Source organism: Fusarium proliferatum, assembly GCF_900067095.1.
Source record: "Fusarium proliferatum ET1 genome assembly, contig: FPRO_scaffold006, whole genome shotgun sequence".
In the NCBI taxonomy this organism is placed as follows: domain Eukaryota; kingdom Fungi; phylum Ascomycota; class Sordariomycetes; order Hypocreales; family Nectriaceae; genus Fusarium; species Fusarium proliferatum.
This window is the reverse complement of record NW_022194795.1, coordinates 1,930,123-1,943,892: the sequence shown is the minus strand read 5'-3', so window position 1 is coordinate 1,943,892 and position 13,770 is coordinate 1,930,123. Positions and strand designations below refer to the sequence as shown.

The following is a 13,770-nucleotide window of genomic DNA, read 5'->3' as shown; positions in this document are numbered from 1 at the left end:
CCAAAGCGAAGCTGAAGCTCGCCTGTCTCCTGTAATTCGGCGACTACCAGCAAATGGGTCCGCGTTAGACACCAAATCAACAAGTTCACGGAGACGAGCCGGCATGGGAATGGTCATTTGCGAGTCGAGACTCCAATTGCCAGAGCCCAGAACTTAACCTCTATGTTAGGGCACGATGGTTGCAACACCAGCGCCCAATAGTTACGGAATGCAGAATTCGACTCATCCATAAGGGGCTGGCTTTCTTTTCGGGTTGTCTTTCGCTTGGGGTGGACTTTTACATACTCCCTGCTTTCCTCATCCTCCAAAAAGAATGGTTCTCATCAGATCGAGAAAACTTGCCTGGGGACTAAGCCGGGCGATTGGCGGCTGGAAGCAACCGGTTTTAGCGCCATATCAAAGAACTTGTTGTCCAGTAACTTCCAGTCTTGGAACGCCAATATTAATTCAGCAAACAGTTCATCTTTCAAGGGATGCTTGCAATCTTCTTTGTCTTCAAGAGAATTGGACATTAACGAACAAGCCTCAACAGCCATGTCCCATATACATATCTATCCCCTGCCAAGATTTCATGTGTTGGCCGCGCTCTAGCCTGAGAGACCCTGTTTCAACGGCATGGCTGATCTCAAATTCATTCGTCGTCATGATACATACATCAGACATTCAGAAGTTGTAGAGGGAAGCATTTACATACTCCAAATCATCTGACTTGAGTAAGATTCATAGATCAAGACCTAGGTTCCAGGCCAATTATTCGATGAACGACAGTGCTTTCCCATTACCCTTCATTGCTTTTGTATAATATCGTTATTAATACATATCTACGGAGTACAGATAGGGCAATGACAATCACTGATATCTCTGTCCCGCTGAGAGCCTTGTCTCCGTGCACATTCGGAACCCCGGGGTCCCCTGCTGCACTCCCGCATCTACGGTTCAAGATGCAGCGCAGATCAATATTGGGCTTTTCTTTTTTTTTTTTTTTTTTAATGATGTGGATCCTGTGAGAGTGATCCGCGAGCCTCAATGAGGATGCCCAAGTTGTGATAACGGCGCTCGCATTGATTGTTTTCAATAATCATTTATACGGCCAGCGTAAATATATCTTTCGGTGGTGAGATGCATGGCACAGCGATAATTCTATCCAATAAACCTTTAGTTGTGATACCTGACGCTTCTCATGTACTACGTAATGTAGGATTGCTCCGATACCCCTGTCGATTGCTCTGCACTGTGACCCATTAGTAACGTCCTTGAGTCCTTAACTGTCTGTGCCTTCTACGGACCATAGACCCCTTGAGCATTCCCCAGGTTTAATTGTTCGATACTGCAGTATAGAATTGATGGGACTTTGGGCGTAGTCTGTTGCAGGTAAGCGGAAGAGTAAGCGGGGATCTTTGAGATGACGATGAAATGGGTTCTGTTGTATCTCTTTTTCTCCTTTGTCTTCTTCTGTAGGCAGCAAAATCTCCTTCTTCTGCTGATTTCAGCTGGAAGGAAGCCGTACTGTTTTCCTTTTTCTCTACAAGAGCTAACGTTCTTTAGATGCACTAACCATTAAAAAAGGTTGAGTCTCTCCCACCGGATCGATACCCCATGTCCCCTATCCCGAGTCTTCCTAGACCCCTGCTCTCTGATGCACACCCCTTCCCCTGACACTCGTACAAGGGCCCCTCGTCAAACGACCGGGGAGAATGCTTAGCTCTTGCGACCATCGTGGATCCTGGCTGCAACACCTTGTCCCCTCACTCAACTCTGCCCTTCCGCCGCCATCAACGGATAGGCTCAGCCATGCTAACCAAGCTCCTGGGAACGCAACAAGAAAAGAGGCGCTCAACTCCCGCCGGCGAACGACGCAAGTCATCAGTGGTAAAGTTTGGCAAACAGTAGCTCTTCCCCAACCTGTTCCCCTTTTGGCCCCCGATCTTTCGGCGCTGCCATCCTTACCTCTGATCTGTCTGCACGATCAAGCCCTTCGGGTAAGGCGGCCAAGCCATCTTCACGTCCTGGTCAGTAAGTGAACCAACTGGCTGGAATGGATATGGGTTGGAATGTTAAATTTGCGATTGACGTAGGTTCTGTGAGCTTATTAGAATAGTTCATGTATCAGAACAGCCTACGTAGTACTATGGATGCAGGACAGGATTATATCATATATGACGGATTGTAGAGGGGAGCGTAAAATAGATCGCTACCATAGGTGAGTGTTGTGTTTGTGCTTGTTATTTCCGCATCGAGAGCATTCATTCGGCAAGGGATATGTCTTTACCGTTGCTAGAGTTTGACTATCAACTAGAGAAGGAGAGCGTCATATCACCTTGAACGCCGAGTTCCAAGGTCTGGGTGGTCTGGGATTTTGTCGAGGGGATCTTCATAATCGACGATCATAGCCCGATACGTATAAGAGCTTGCTTGTGTAACAACACCAACCCACTTTCTCATAAGAAACAACAATAGCTCGGGCCTAGCGACCGGTCAGTTGTACGGAGGCCCGCTGCATGTTTCTGAATTATACCATCAGAATGAAGACGTGTTCTCCTGGGTCAGACATTGATCTGAGCTGCTTGCTTCGGATAATTCTGTGTGCTTTTGGACGCTACACTTGCTGACTTGACACTAGAAGTCTTGGCTGAGATCGAAATGGCATTTTGCAGGAAATAAGGATGTCTACCAAATGTGAGACTAAATTTGATGAAGACTAGCTGTACTCTCCCCTCACTTCTGCCCTCACACCGATACGACTCTATCATTGCTTTTGCGGCCGACGGATGGAACAGCATGGACAGTTTCTCAAGATCTGTGGTGGGCTGGTCTAAGACCTATCCGTAGCTTCTGGGACTACGGATACAAGCCCCGGAAATGCTAGTGAGCTGTCTCAGACATCGATCGATACTAAGGTGTCCGTAGATTAGGACCAACGTGCAAGCATCGAGAAGTAAACCTTGCCGGGTAAACATCTGCAGCATTACTAGCTTAAGAAATGATCATCGTGGTTTCTCAACGTGTCTTGCAATGTGTTCATCGGCGGTGCAAATATCCTGAGAATTGGAGGGCTCATGCAACTTCCACTCGAGGCATCGCACGATGAAAGAGTTGATCAAACTGACCAGCTCCGGAGCCAATCGTACCGGTTTCCAGACAACAAGAGCAGCAAGAAAGAAGGGTTTTAATAAACAACAAAGCTTTCACCAAACAAAGGGCACAAGCATGGTGCCAGACCAGTCGTTATTATCCACTCTTTCCGGAGCCTCATTTAGTGCAAGACGCAAGACGCAAGAAGCAAGACGATTATCCACGCTTTGATCCCTTGAGAAGATAGCATATTTCCGGGCATTTATCGTGTGTTCATTATGGATGCTTGGAACGCAAATCCCTTTTGATTCTGTCTTCTTTCAGAAAACATCGTCGAGCAGCTTGATAAGGGATGCGCGTTGATCAGTTCTCATAATACAATGAATGATTCGCTTGCCCCATCGCTGGATGCGTGCATAGTCGATGAGCCCCCATCGAAGATGCCAAGAAACTCTTTCGGCTTTGTCTTTCTTTGTTCACTTCCCCTGATATACCAGCATTCTGAGTCGCTGTGTGCTGGATCGGGGCCGTTCATCACGGACGTACAGGCCGATGACAACGTTAATCAATACTGAATGGCATGGTGGTAGAACCTGGTCCAGACTCAGCTGAGGTGCTTGGACCATTGAGGAATAAGGAGAATGGTCGACAGTCCTGCCTAAGCGTGCTAACAGCTGTGATCAGGTCAGGGTTGGTCTTCTGGGAACACCCTAAGGATGTAATGAATGAGTATTGCCAATATCAGAGGGTGTGCCATGAGTGTGCATTGCTTTCCTGGCCATGTTCCACACATCACACCGCATCCCTTTGTAACAGTATGTACAGTACAAAAGGGACAGGTAGAATTAGAAATCTATCAAGCGTAAATGGAAATATGCCGGGTCCCATGGTCGGGTCCTCAAGCACTATTGCGATTATTGAGGCAAAACACTGTGGGTGCCGGAATCATAATGGAATGTGTACCTACCACTGTACCTCAAAACTTGGCATTGTTCTTGACGGTCGTCGATCTCCCAGCCTAAAGTAAGTACCTGGAGAACCTGTGGAAACGAAGTGAGTAGAAATTATGATCAGATTGCCCACGACGAAACCACAGCTCATCACCGCGGTACGTATCTGTGTGGTAATGTAATCCGGACTCAATCACATGGTTGTATTCGTCTAACATCACTTGATATAGATAAGGTGGAGAGGTTGGGGCCTTGACGTTAATCTGCTTTCTGACTAGTTTATGCGGGAGATGAGGCTCTAGGGTGTTGGGTTTTCGCTCTGTTCGCGAATAGTAGGGAGACATGAAACTAGGCTGCCCCATCGCGGAATGCGAAGGGAAATCCCGATTCATGTACAGAGTACCACGGACAAACTTCACTGATGAACGACAAGGTGTAGGTCAGGCCTATCATCAGAATCTATCTACCTAATGTATGAGAATTGCGTGATGAATCAAGATCCAGTGTATCTGGAGACATGTAGACATAGTTTTATCAAAGTTGAGTCACAGGACGTATGAAGAACCTCACTACGCGCCACCCCTCAATCGGGGACACGCGCGATTGCGAACAACCTGCAAATATGTACCTTAGTAGTGCAGATACGGTGGTGATAACCTTGAAGAGATAGGTACCGTATGATTTTCGAATGGTCCAGCTTAGCCTGGCTTATTCACGACTTCATCAACAAGCACGTTCTCGCATCCACAGCACATTGCCCAGTCACGCTGGTCTGCATCCATTTCCCTGCGGTTCTTGGCACGGTTTGCAACCTGCTCCAGTCAAGTTATCCAAAGTAGAGCAACATCGGGCAAATAGATCGGTTGTGGCCCATAAGAAAGTCCTCGCTCTTGGTTTTGGCTTGAGTATTAGGGTTAGGCTCTGTAAAGAGTCCCACAGCAGGAAAGCTTCTTTGCAATGGCGAGACAGTCTGCCTGGCACTATGGAGGATATGGCATCGCGTGCCCCAGTTAGGATCATATGCAAGATAGCTGATGTCACACTAACTGTGCTCCCAGATACAGGGTGTGCGGGGTAGTCTAGAGTAAACCAAGTCGAGATGGATGAGCTGATCTCGAGATACGCATCATTGTTTGCTTGGACATTCGGTCATGATGAATCAAGTCACAGGGAACCACAATCATTGCGGCGTTATGGTTGTTCAAACATTGTCAGACGGGGGCAGGCCATCAACCACTCGGTGAAATAAGAGGGGGACAATCGCTCCGCTGCAGGCTGTGGAGACAGATTCGACTGCTCAACCCCGACAAAGGACTTGTACGCACACATATCCGGCGTATCCCATCAGTCGTATTTAGATCCATGATTCCATCAGTGCTGTCATGATAGGCGACCCTCGATGCATCTTCAACATTGTCACGAAAGATGCGATGACTAAGGCATCGCTGCCAAGATGTCTCCGGACGACGGCCCCTTGTCAAAGAAGCTGCGGAATCCTGCCGCCACATTCGAAGCGAAAACCACTCCACTTGCAAGAACCCCTTTCTGAGGCGTGCGGGGATACGACGCCGTGACACAGTTGGCTACGGCTACCTAGTTACTACCACCTAAGCTACCTTTAGCTTGGTGCATTGTACAGGAGAGCCGAAGAGAATCGATAGCTCTAGTTCAAACATTACCCATCAACAATAGGAAGCTTGTTAATAACTAGCAATCTCGTGCGAGAAACACTTCTACATCATGGTCAATACCTATCATTCTTGCAAGAGCCTTGAACCTCCCGAGTTTGCATTCAATCGTAAGACAAATGCTAACGGAAGATGCCATTTTATAGCCGCGACCAGCTTGCCTTGGTGTATGACAAGTTGGACCACCAGTAAAACGCAACCTACCCAAGAAATCATTCCTGTTTTGACACACCCGTAACACAGGCACGAAGGTTCAGCATGGGCACCTCCATAGAGGCATAGCAAGTAATTCTATGCGTTGTGACGGACACTGCTTGTCAACATCCGTGCCGCGGAAGCGAACTTGGTGCAATGTGCCAGAGGAGAATCCTCGACAGCCAGGGGCAGCCGACATCTACATACAGACAAGAGTCAAGACAGACTACACCAAGCCATCCGTGTGCCAAATTAACTTGGTGGGCTGCAACTTGGTGGTGTCTACGCTGGTGGAACCCTGCAACGCTACGCTAGCCTTACACCTCTATCTGTACAAATGTATGCATTTTGTAGTAGCGACGATAAGGCTAGTCTAAACGTCACGCCAATGTAAGCTCCGTTCGTTAGCAGTCTAGCCTGAGCATTGACGAGGCGGGAATCGTCCCATAAGGCGGAGCAATAGAAGATCGAGACCATTCGAACATGGTCATCTCGGCGGTCTATCAGGGCTGAATTCCTCGCTCATCCCGGTGGTACGGGACGTGATGGGTCCCATTCCTCCTTGTCACACAGGTGCAGAGGCCTTCGTTACACCATACCCGAGGTTACTGTAGATTTTGATTTCTAGCAGAAGACTCAAAATCGCCGACTTGTTACATATCACAATCACCTCCCGCGGTTGGTGGGTCAAACAACCATCAGCCCGATACTCTGGCCTGGCCACGCTACGCTACCTGCGTCTGGGGGCACGCGAAAGATAGTTACCGAGCCGAGACAAGCCAGACTCGCGATAACCAGGATACGCGACAAGCGAAGTTCAGACGACAGGAGTGGAAACTATGATGGCTATCTCAATTATGGCAGTTCAGTCCAGTCCTATGTGACCATATGGTCATCATCCTGGTCTACGCAAGGCTTCAAGCTGAAGGGCTTGTGCTGGGCATAGCTGAGCTGAGCTGACCATTCTTTTTAAAAGACGTCGTGCAGCTGTGACACCAGGAGGGTAGTGATAAACATGTTCGGATATTGACACGATCCGCAACGCCGGAACCTCGAGAACTACACGGATAATTCCATCTGTAACGTAACTATATTACTACAATGCGCCCGTGTCTCTTTGGAAGGGACAGACCTCCATCGATGACAGGCGGTATTGTTGGTCGTCCTGACGGCAACTGACGTGTACATGGAAGAACCGTTCGGCACGTGCGATCTCCATCTTGGCTGTTCAGCCCTCAACGGAATTCGTTAGTGCCTGAGAGTTGCCATTATCTTGCTAATCTCCGTTCGCAGACGGCGGGACAGCCTGGCAGAGGGGCATTCATCATCATCAGGGGCAGAACTTCGATCTTCTGCACTGGCTTATTACAACATAACGTCAGATTCTAAACGGGGTCCGTAGCCGTGTCCTAGGTAATCTGGTTGCAACGGCGGAGCAATCTCTTCCAAGTTCCAACACCAAGCAACCGCAAATGGCACAGATCTGCATAGAGAATGAATCCCTGCGCAGATCGTTCCTGGTGGCGTTTGGTCTCCAAGCCCTTCCCTTAGGCTAAGTTACCCAAAGCTCTTTAGTCGTTTAGTCAAGACGTTGGAGTGGCTTTCATACGATATCAAATTGCCAAAGACTCAAACCTGCTTCTGTCAAAAAACCTACCGGAGGTGAGCACGACCTTTTGGCGGAGTCCGGAAGTGTTGCAAGACATCAATTTGGTAAAGGAGACAGCAGATGGATATGATAACCAATGCACACCCCTCGTCAGGGGCGGCCGCTCATGATTGGGTATCCAAATTTTACTCCCTGTCGAGACATCCATCCATGGATATTTGCAGACTTTCTTTTTTTCACGGCACCGGTAAGCCAAAGCAGTCGGCGCTGGAGCCGCGCCTTGCGAATTCCACTGTGTGTACGAGCTGACATCCAACTTTCGGGGACCACATGCAGCCATCCCATGCACTGAAGTATTCAATTCATTTAAATTTAGCACAACACTTATAACATTGGGTCTGTATGCTGATTCACATCTCCGTTAAGCGTGGGGAAATTGGATTTCGACATGTTTAGCCAACTCGTATCTTCCTTAGCGAGAACATAAGTTTGTGAAAACTCCCTGTTAATGTCACAGCCTGCGAGAGCGATGCCTGCTGCCGTGAAGCCTTCAGCTCGTAATGGCAACCTGCCTCTGTCCCGAGCGCCTACGGAGTGTGTGGGTTGTGAGAGTGGTTGGAGGACGAGGTGAGCATAACTACCTATTCGATACTCCTTGTCGCTTACTTGGTAGATCCAAACTTACCGAGTCCAATAATCGCAGGGTTTATTATGCATGTAGACTTGTTTGTCAATAAGCCTTTTGGTCGCTCCCAGTCATCGTTGCTGAGGAGAGCACCCACCACTTCCGGTCCCGGTTCTAATGTCGTAGATGGCGGCTGAACCAGTTCAAGATGATTGTCTCTTCATGTCAGAGTCTCGGTTAGATCGGTGCATAAGAACCGTTCCAAACTATTGGTGCAGGGCACTCAGGAAGACTTGGTCAAATTGCGTGATGTCAGGCGAAGAACGGCTTCCAGTGAAGCGAACACGTCGTCTTTCTTGGTCAACAGCCGAAAGGATTTACATCAAACCAGAAGCGCCGGCTTAGGGCATGGGCATGGACATTCGCTTGCTTGGCCTTGCATGTCTAAGGCACATCTCAACGACATTGTGCGGAGCTGTAGTCCAACAGGCATATTCCATGTGTGGGACACTTACTATCATGCTTCTGAGTATTTCCTTACCATGGTACATTCAGTCGTAATGGTTTGAGAGCTTGTTATTTTTGAGCGGTGTCGCTGAGATGAATAGAATCTTGCGAGCAGCCCACAGACAGATCCGACCTCGGATCTCGACTGGCATGTTGATTCACCCAACACACACGGATTTCCTAGAGCAACGCTGTACTGTCTAATGAAACATGTCTTTGTCTACTTTTTTGTTTTCATTCAATACTTTCGTGGCAGCTTTCTAATATGATGCGTCCTTACCTACCTTCTGTTTGAGCCCAGCTCCGTGGGAAACTTTGAACGATGGCACAACGACCGTCCTTGGCCGGGTGCTGCTTGGATATCACACGTAACACATTAAAAGATCATACGCTCATCAGTAAGCATACGCATAGCACAATGGCTCTCCTATCTCTTCGTAGTACCGGCCGGAAGTGATTACCTGCCTCTTGTCTCCCCCAACACCTCATGCCGGCAAGTGACATATATTCACGAACAAGACAGGCCATGACACCAGCAACGCAACCAGGTATGAGAGAAGTCCTTGCGACTAACCACTGTTTTCGCGAATGTGAGATCTCGGATTTATTTCTGTCTGGATAATGCATATAATGCTCCGGAGGCGCGAGGACTGTCAAGTTCGGAGGTTTGACCTTGACACCCGATTTAATAACGCCATCAAATACATTCAATTTCACTGCCCCACGGTGACCTAGAATCTGCTTGTTGTCAGGCACGTTATGGCAACAAAGCAGCGCAATCCTTCTGGTGAAGTTTGACAAGGCAAAGGGAAAGGTCATTTTACCATTTGTAGATTAATAATTCACGAGCAAAAGGAATTCTGTGGGTATTTTTCTGTTCAAAAAGAAACCGAACCAGCTACTCTCGATTTCTTTCCAGTTCGTGAGAAGTCCTGAAAGATAACCGAGACAGTGTATTCTCGAATCGTCTAAATCTGCGTATCAAGCACTGCCATACGATACCCTTGGATAAGAAAAGCAGATACAGTCAATTGAAGCTTCTGGGGTACTCGATAGACTTCTCATGTGGAACGATGGCTGGGTATCAATGTGTTCTGGCAGAACCTACGCCTACCGCAGCTCTCAGCATGTTTGTCCCCATACGATGGGCATGGCAAGTGAAGAAACGTGTAGACTGACCAAAGTTTTACATCTCACAAAACTCATAGAAAAGACATCATCCGAATATCAAACATTGGTTATTACCTACTGTTTCAATCAAAGAAGGATTGCGAGCATTCATACGTAATAGTTCTATACAATAACAACAACACTCGGAGAATCACGACAGTTCACGGGATTTGTCTTGGTAACTTTGCCCTCTTGTGCTTTAGGGTAGGTAAGCGTGTGTTTGGTGGAAGTCATTCACGTACGCACGAACTTCAAAAGTAAAGTCAAAGAACGGTTGAACAATAACGAGATAAGTAGAATGAGTTCACGTTCAAATTTGTATGAAGGTGTTTTGAAATCAAGGTCATTAGCAACTGAATCCTCTGAGTCAATGTGTTTCCTCCACGCAGGTGACCTCCGAGTCCATCTGTCAGGTCTCACGATTTCTGAGTTGGAGCCAACACAGACTACTTTAAATTGATCGAATTCAATCACAGCATCTGAAAATATTTCTCAATATTTGGCAACGATGGGAGGGGATCGCAGAGGTATACAGAAAACTGCCATCGCACAGGCGAATGTGCGGAGCCAATGCAACAGTTGTCTAGCCTTGACCTTCAGCTTTGCCAGCCAACATATATATCATAACCTCCATTACTATCACGTCGAGCATATTGGCCAACCTTCAGTGACATATTTCTGATGGGGGGCTAGAAGCTGGAGGATTTGGCCGGATAGGTAATCGCGAGATGTATGGCATGAGCAACGGTGTCACTGGTTCATTGTTATGTCCTGGGGATTATTCTTGAGACTGGGCGACTTCCAGGCATTAACGTCTGCTTCCTTCTGGTAATTCATATCCACTGTGTAATTGTCGAGCACCTTTGCCTCATAAAGCCATGCAGACAAGCCTGGCCGTTCTGTAGCAACTACGGGACATGGATAGATATGAACACGTCGAGGAAATATGAAGAGAATATCTCAACTTAAGTATATTCCAACAGCACAGAACTTATGAACTGCCCTTAGACAGTGAAGGTCGTCGAAAACGATATTGTCAAGCCAAGAAGCGAGACGATAAACTCCTCGGAATGGAGGCATCTTCCAAGAAGCCTCTTTCGTAGAGATCTCGCATACGTGATGACCTAATTTTATTGCTGGAATCTTTAGCACTCAGCCGTGTCTATCTTTATTTATCATACCGCGAAGTGATGAGTTACTAGTGGTATTCCGTGGCCATCTGGGTGAACAGCGGTCTTTAGAGATTCTGGAGAACATAAATCATTGCATTTTCTCTGAGAATTCCTATACTTTCAGCATCAATTTGCTCTCGAAAAGTCCTGCTAGTATGTACAGAGGCTCTGATAGACGGTCATCTAGGCCTGCGATGGGGAGTGTGCACTATGATAGGGTGCTATTGGAATACTGACTATAAATGATTGGTAATGAGCCAATATCATCAAGCGTGAAGTCACTACCTGATCTTGAAGCACATCAACCTCAAGTCAAGCAAAGAGTAAAAGCCGGATTTAGGGATGTGAGTGATCGAGCGCGTACCCTTGTATATGAGCAACGCTGTCATAGAAGTATCACCATGAACCAGTACCAGCTCGGAAAATATCTTACAGGGAAGAAGGATCACGGCGAATAAGCATTCGAACTTGATACTAAGCTGTTACAATCGGACTTTCCTTTGAACCATCCGGCACAATCAACATCCCTCGGGATAGTATGAGTCCGAATCGAGGCTGTTTCAGGTTGCTTTGTCGTGGAAATCTCAGATGGCAGCATTAGGAATTGGCACTGCAGCAGATGTATTGCTCAGTTATAAGAATGGTGCTCACATTCTGACTTTGAGAAAGCACTGGACTTCTGTATCACCTGCTAAAGCTGCAATTACACATCATGAATGTTGAATCCCTGGTCAAAGGATGATTCGACAAATTGGAAGAACTTCAAACTGACTTGTAGTTGACTGGTGTTGTTCAAGTTGAGGGGAACTCTCAAGCGGGGCAGTCAGCGGTACATTCGCTAAGTATAGGTACATCCATTGATGCGTCGGTTAATGCACCCTGGTACATAGAAATGAGTTTATTTGAGCAAGAAAGTATAACATCGTCCCTTCGGCCTCAAAAAGCAGTCCTTGAACATGTAATTTAACAGATTGATGGCAGCTGGTATCTCCGGGTCGTTTCTGTGATTATCTGCCTCTTGATCGATACACCTCCCCTACCCCAACCCTCTTCCTCTGTCACTGACCATTTGTTCATTCTTTCACCACAGTCAGTCAGCACAATATACTGTAAATTCTACGAATTTATTAGCCCTGTGCTTTATTTTCCATCGATACAACGTCCAGAAACCGCTTGCTAGGACCCAGAGCCGTCGTGCACCCCAAGGCATCGATCTATCCATAATCCGCGAATAGCAGGGCTGTTCGCGAACCGTCATTCTGCTACTACGACTACTATCAGCATGAACTTTCCAAGGCACGACATGCCAGGCATGGATATGGGCGACTCCTCCTCCGGCTCCTCGTCATCCTCGCACGGGTCAAGCATTATGACCATGGTCTTCCAAACCGAAACACGCACGCCGCTCTACGCCAACTCGTGGACACCAAATAATGCGGGTTCCTATGCAGGAACATGTATATTCTTGGCCGTGCTTGCTATTATTGCGCGCGCCCTTGTCGCATTCAAAGCGGTCCAGGAAGCTCGCTGGCTTGATCGCGAAGCTGCACGCCGTTACGTGGCTGTCAATGGCAAGATCCCCTTGTCGGAGCAGATAGCTTCTAGCCCGGACGCGCGCCGCATGACACTCTCGGAGAACGGCCTTGAAGAAACCGTCGTCGTCGTGGAAAGGAAACGAGCAGCGACGAGACCGTGGAGGTTCAGTGTTGACCCGGTTCGGGCATGCCTTGATACCATGATCGTCGGGATTGGATATCTCCTGTATGTCATGCGCATGGCCCCGAAAGCTTGATTATGACTTTACTAGATGCTAATTTTGTCTTACAGCATGTTGGCCGTTATGACGATGAATGTCGGCTACTTCCTCTCCGTCCTGGCTGGTGTCTTTGTTGGCAGTCTAGCTGTCGGTCGATACATACCAACAGTCGAGCATTAGAGACATCCCCAGAGCTTTGGCAGCAAATGATATTAGATGAGGCCGGGATACCACGAGGTGGTAATTCTCGCGATGAAATGGGCGGCGTTCAGGTTTTCGATTGAAATCAGCATGACACGAGCACACGACCAAGTTTATATGACAGCATTTAATAAAGGTCACCAGGTGTTTCTGTCTCTCGTTTCTATTGATGCTCTTCTGTATGCTTTGAGTCCCTGCGTTAGTACTTCATTTGCCGTTTAGGTGAAGTCGCATGTCACTTTTGTACCGGTACGTCAGCGGGGTTTGAAAGCCGAAAACCTTCTCAAATCTGCTCACCATCAACAAACACGACCAAGACAAAGCGGTACTAGTGGCACGAGCAGTAGGTACATACGACAGAAACACCCGAACATAGCCCCATGGGCGCCAGAAAACTTGCAACATAAGGCAAATCAAGGTACCAAAAATGTTTAGTTCAAAGCCTACTAAATATACACCAAGTTTACCTAAGACTTTTTATCAATAGGTAGGATGGAGATTCTAAGTTTTATTGCCTGCATACATACCTAAGCACCTACTTTGTTCGTAGGAAGAGAAGACTGTCGCAAATACACCGGAGTTTCACGAGGGGCACAACATCATGATTGGTGTCCTGGATGTCCGAGAAATGCAAATCGGCACGTCATACGCGAACTCAGGAGCTGTGCGGCCTGCAGTATTGCTGGCCATCCAGATTTACCGAGAGGCAAGCATCTTAAATGCCGAGGAGGCTGCTAAAAGAAACCCATTAAAGACAGTCAAGAGGGATATCCCCAGATTTAGATGAACTTACCTAATAATTCTGGCCTCCCCTAGATGCCAAAG

General features: G+C 47.5%; 1 protein-coding gene across 1 annotated transcript; it reads left to right on the top strand.

Annotated features, from left to right (window-relative positions):
* Positions 1-12,270: 12,270 nt before the first annotated feature.
* FPRO_09695 (uncharacterized protein) lies at positions 12,271-12,924 on the top strand (the record flags this gene model as incomplete). Its single annotated transcript, XM_031233114.1, has 2 exons — positions 12,271-12,749; positions 12,816-12,924. The coding sequence occupies 2 exons, from the start codon at positions 12,271-12,273 to the stop codon at positions 12,922-12,924; spliced, it is 588 nt and encodes a 195-aa protein (XP_031082984.1).
* Between the last annotated feature and the right edge of the window lie 846 nt (positions 12,925-13,770).